A 5,216-nucleotide genomic window follows, 5' to 3' on the forward strand; every position below is an offset into this window, starting at 1 on the left:
GGACCAAAATTTTTGAGTCCAATAAGGTGAAGTGCAGCAGCAAGTTGGCAAAGTGTATATTTATTAAAAAATTAAAAACAACACCAGCAACGCATTTCTCTGTGTCACAGCATGGTTTAATCAGGCTATACAAATGTTTACAAAGCTGCTACACTTATAATCAATAGTATCCAATCAACATGCAGTGAATTTACACACCCACAAGTTACACAGCTGTTCGGAATACATCAATTTAACCAATCGTTCTATATACAGGAACAATTCCAGTAATTCAAGGGTCTATATTTCCACAGGACAGCAGAATCATCAACTTTATAATAAATACAATACAATGTATATAACAACTGTATCTATATCCACAAGCGCAATGTTGTAATAAATTTAAACAAAAAGAATATTGGCCATTATCAAAAGCGTCATCTCTTTAGGATGCCCAATCATATGCAAGGGGCGTGTATGGAGAAATCCGGTACGTCAAAATGACAAACAGAGTGCACACCAAACCTCAATGCAATAAAAAAAATAATAATAGTGTGTGAGATATTTACTAATATATCTACATAATAACAAAACATATAATGTGTGTCATCGTGATGAATAAAAAAAATTAAAAATAAACTAAATAAAAACGATTGCGGATCAAGGTGTATAGCATATCCGCAACGAACCAAAAAGTAACATAAAGAGTCTAAGTGTCAAAATCTGAATTAATAAAAGGTGTTGACTGTGTAAATTGTGAATATAACAAAAAAATGTCAGATGAACAATAAAGATAATAGATGAAGAGTGCATAGAATAATATCCCCACGTCACAAGTGCCTCAACCAGTAAGGAGCAGAAACCAGAGAAAAGGAGGAGTGTGGTAGAGATCACTAGCCAATCAGAGGAAAAAGGTGTGAATGCTGCAAGATAATGTAACAGGCGTGGAGAGTAAATGATGTCAGATTGATATGCAAAGTGATGACCCATAAGCCAATAGAAGAAGAGGAGACGTGGTGACAAAAGTAAACAATATGAATCGTGAACGAGAGATGTCAAAATGACTTAACGTGTGGAAAGGTAATAACTAAGCGCCAACTATATAATGCAACAGACCTCCAGCTCTAATAAATTGGCACCTAGTTGCCAAGGGTGGATTCAATTTTAAGATTGGATATCAGAGCGCCAAACAACGTAGGCAGGGTCTATGGGCAGATAGTCAAATACCAAAGGTAACAATAGGTTGAAATAATATGATTTAATACACATGATAAAAAAGTTGGTACATTTAAAATTATACAACAATTAGTCATAGATCCATGTTACACTTTAAAATATATATTGAAACATTGGAACAATTTAAAAATGCTTGTAGAACAATTAATAACAACAAAAAAATCTAACAAATAATGTCTATCGCGTAAAACTTAAATTCTAATATGTGAATGCTAGGAGCGCTTATGCACACTCTATTTATAAAAACAATGGGCTACAATGCACAGGTGGATAGATTCCAGGTTGCTTGAAACCGGTGAGTGTGAAATGTCAACCTATTGTTACCTTTGGTATTTGACTATCTGCCCATAGACCCTGCCTACGTTGTTTAGGGCTCTGATATCCAATCTCAAAATGACTTAACGTTATACCAGTGTCAATGTTTGGATCGGCATATAATTGATTGAAGGATCCAATAGTATAGTTAAATAATGTGCATATGAGTGGAAGAATAAAAAACGTGAGTAATCACGATGGCAAGTGAAGTGAACATATAAATAAACTAGAGAGGTCATGATAAACTTCATAGGATACTAAAAGTTACGAGCGATGAAAAAAAGTTACGAGGTAAAAAATCAGCAATTGGCTCATGGTCACTGATAGTATGCTAGATAGTTAGCTCTAACGTAACGTGAACAAAAAATCAAAAGCCAAAAAAAACAGAAAAATTAGATAAGATGGACATGCAACAGCCTAACAGGAGTGACATAAAAATAAAAAGAGGATAAAAAAAAGAGTATAAAAGAGTCAGAAGATTACACAACCTAGTATGGAAAATAGTACCATACATAAGATAGTACAACAGAAAACTAAAGAAAGAGACAGCAGGGAAATAGAGATAGAGAATTAAAAAGCAGCCAAATACATATTCATGTTGAGACCAGAGGGAAACAAAGTCTTCAGCTTATAGATCCAAAATGTTTCCCTCTGTCTCAATATATTGGGCGAAATTTATTACTATGTGAATTATCACGCAATTACGATCGGCAATTATAACGCCATCATTCGCACACTCCGTATTAACTTGACTAGTACTTATTTATCAAATTTCAATCCGTAATTATTCGCGTCATATTTGAAGCGAATATCATCGTATCTATGATAAATATCACTCCCTAATTGTTCTAATTTATGAAGCATTCAATATGATAAAGCGAACAACTTAGTGGACGTTACTTACATGTGATATTAAAATGAATCTAAGACGTCATTACGGCGCGAATGTTAGCATACGCCTATTACTTTATTAGTCAGATTAATCTTTATTGCGACAAGATGGCAGCGATTGAAGCTGGAAGAACCAAAAGTGGACGTAATGTCCAATTTACTTTAGAACAAAATGAAGTTCTAGTAGAGAGTGTATTAGAGCATTATGATGTTCTTCTCGGCCATAAGCAGCGTGTTACCACACATAGCAGAAAAAAGTTTTTGTGGGAAGAGATTAGTCGCGCTGTTTCAGCAGTATCACGTTTTCCCAAAAATGTTGATAGTTGCAAAAAGCGTTTCTCTGACATTAAAAGAATCACAAAGTCAAAATATGCCAAAGAAAAAAAAGCAGCTAGGGCTACCGGCGGTGGCCCAGCAATGGATTCCGATCTTCTCAACTATGAACGACGTGTATTGTCTCGATTGGGGAACGAAATAGTAGATGGTCTTGATGTGCCTTGTGATTCCGATGATTTTCCAGGTTTGTATACAAATTACATGTTCAAACAGCGTATCTATAGACGCACAACAGTGATATGTGATACTGAATTATTGACCTTGTTAGTTTATAATTTCTTACTTATTTTAAAGTAAGATTAGGATAAATTACATTTACTTATATTCATGTGCACTTCAAATCATGGAGTATGGATTCACAAGTATACATCTTTCATACGTTGCAGGCTTTTTTAAGTTCCAAAAAGGCCATAAATATTATGATGAAAATAAATAGACACTCAACCCTAAAAATTTATTTTCTGATTCATATACTATGTAATTGTAAACAAGTATAATTTACAAACATTATACATTTTTCTTCATTCTCTTGCTATCTTGATTTTAAAATGAAGGTCTCTAAGCTAAGCCGACAGACCATTTTTTTTTCAGACCATGGACAGCAATTGTTAATTGTTTCTGTCCAATCAGCAAATACAATTTTACTTTTTCAACAAAAATGGTCCTGTTTCTACAATTACAATTTTCCTTTTCGAATCAATATACCAAGATAATTGTCTATATCTGTTTTTTAACAACCTATATTGTTAAAAAACAGAAAATAAGGCCTTATAAATTAGTCTATGAACCTCCTAGGTTTATCTTTAAAATAAGAATCACAAGAGAATTAATAAAAAATTTAACAAAAAATAAGTTTTCAGAAATTATATTCTCAATCTGAAACATGAAATATTATTTTTGAGTAAAATGTCCCTCTAACACATATATGTATTCTTTTTAACTATTATAGCACAACCTTCTAGCCAATCTTCTCTACAAGCTACAGAGTCAATTGAGGAATTAGCTTCTACAAGCCAAATGAGGCCTACAGAAAATGTTTGTCAAAGAACCCTTTCGTCATCTTCGATAACAACACATAGTTTAGGATCAGCGGATACATTGCCTGATATTCCCTGCAGTACACCCGTTGACAATGCCAGAAATTCGAGAGGTATTTTTTTTTTAAATTGTATTGTTGTATTTTTTTTCTTGTTAACAAATTAAAAGAACCCTAAAAAATAAATGTTATTTTTTATTTTCAGAAGTCATGAATATCTTCAATCAAATTATATCCGGAGGTATAGAAGAAGGTAATTATATAGCTTTATGTACATTTATTCTATTGTTGGCAAAATTTAAAGATATTTTTGTCCTTATTTAACTTTAATGTAGTATCATGTTTTGTAATGTGAAAAAAGATATGTTCCATGGTAAATCAATCTGCATATCAAATATCTTATTTTCAGTAATTGATTTTCCTGAAATGGCAGAGAACATTCACAATCGTTATTGATGTACTAATTTTCTTTTTGAAAAAATGATAATCAAATACAAATCTTACATTTTTAGAAATTGATTTGAAAATCAAAATTATTTTTTTTTTCCAAATAAAATTGAGTAAGATCTGTATTGGCTATCTTTTAATAAAAATGAATATATATATATATATATATTTTTAATTTTAAATATTTTAGAATGTTTTTATTGTCAAATTTATATGTAAAACATAAATTACATACATATATTCGATGTTTTATCTATATATTTATTTTCTATATTTATTTGTAGGTAACGAAGAAGAAAACACACAAGATGATATTAGTAGTGGGGAAATAATACTAAGGACTGTAGACCCTTTAGAAGAAGATTCACAAATGACTATAATTGAAGAGTCCTTGTCAGGGACAAATACATCTGCCCAATCAAGGTCCCATCAACAACCAGAGTCTACAATGTCTACACCAATACCTGAAATTGAAAATGCTGCTAATATAGCTAATAATCCAATTGAAGCTGCCCCTGAGACAGACGCATTACAGGAGATGGTGGGAATAGCACGCAATTTTAGGGATGAACAAAACAAAGTAATTGAGATGTTTGGAAATTTTTTAAAGGATAGGATAAGAATAGAGGAGCAAAAAATAGAAATTGAAAGGGAAAGAAATGAGATATTTAGAGCTGGTTTTGAAAATTTAAGTAAATGCGTAGAATCAATATCAAACTTATTCTCCGCATCATCATCACCAAACCCACAATTTCAAGAATAGCCATAATTTTACATTGCTATTTAAATTTTATAATAATAATGTTTGAATATAGTTTATTCTGTTCTCATTTAAATTGTTATAAACAAGTTATTTATTTAAATATAGAAATCTAATAATTTAAAAAAAAATTTATAATATATATATATATATATATATTGATACATACATACATATGTTTCTTTAGATAAATATATTTATATCACTCTCTATATA

General features: G+C 31.3%; 1 protein-coding gene across 1 annotated transcript; it reads left to right on the forward strand.

Annotated features, from left to right (window-relative positions):
• Window positions 1-2,529: 2,529 nt before the first annotated feature.
• LOC128636544 (uncharacterized) lies at window positions 2,530-5,003 on the forward strand. Its single transcript, XM_053689541.1, has 4 exons — window positions 2,530-2,941; window positions 3,707-3,907; window positions 3,999-4,046; window positions 4,525-5,003. The coding sequence occupies exons 1-4, from the start codon at window positions 2,530-2,532 to the stop codon at window positions 5,001-5,003; spliced, it is 1,140 nt and encodes a 379-aa protein (XP_053545516.1).
• The last annotated feature ends 213 nt before the right edge of the window (window positions 5,004-5,216 follow it).

Source organism: Bombina bombina, chromosome 7, assembly GCF_027579735.1.
Source record: "Bombina bombina isolate aBomBom1 chromosome 7, aBomBom1.pri, whole genome shotgun sequence".
NCBI classification, from domain to species: Eukaryota; Metazoa; Chordata; class Amphibia; order Anura; family Bombinatoridae; genus Bombina; species Bombina bombina.

Coding starts and splice junctions, on each gene's coding strand:
- LOC128636544 (XM_053689541.1), top strand. CDS start 2,530: ATGGCAGCGATTGAAGCTGGAAGAACCAAAAGTGGACGTAATGTCCAA. Junction 2,942..3,706: donor TGATTCCGATGATTTTCCAG/GTTTGTATACAA, acceptor TAACTATTATAG/CACAACCTTCTAGCCAATCT. Junction 4,047..4,524: donor ATCCGGAGGTATAGAAGAAG/GTAATTATATAG, acceptor ATTTATTTGTAG/GTAACGAAGAAGAAAACACA.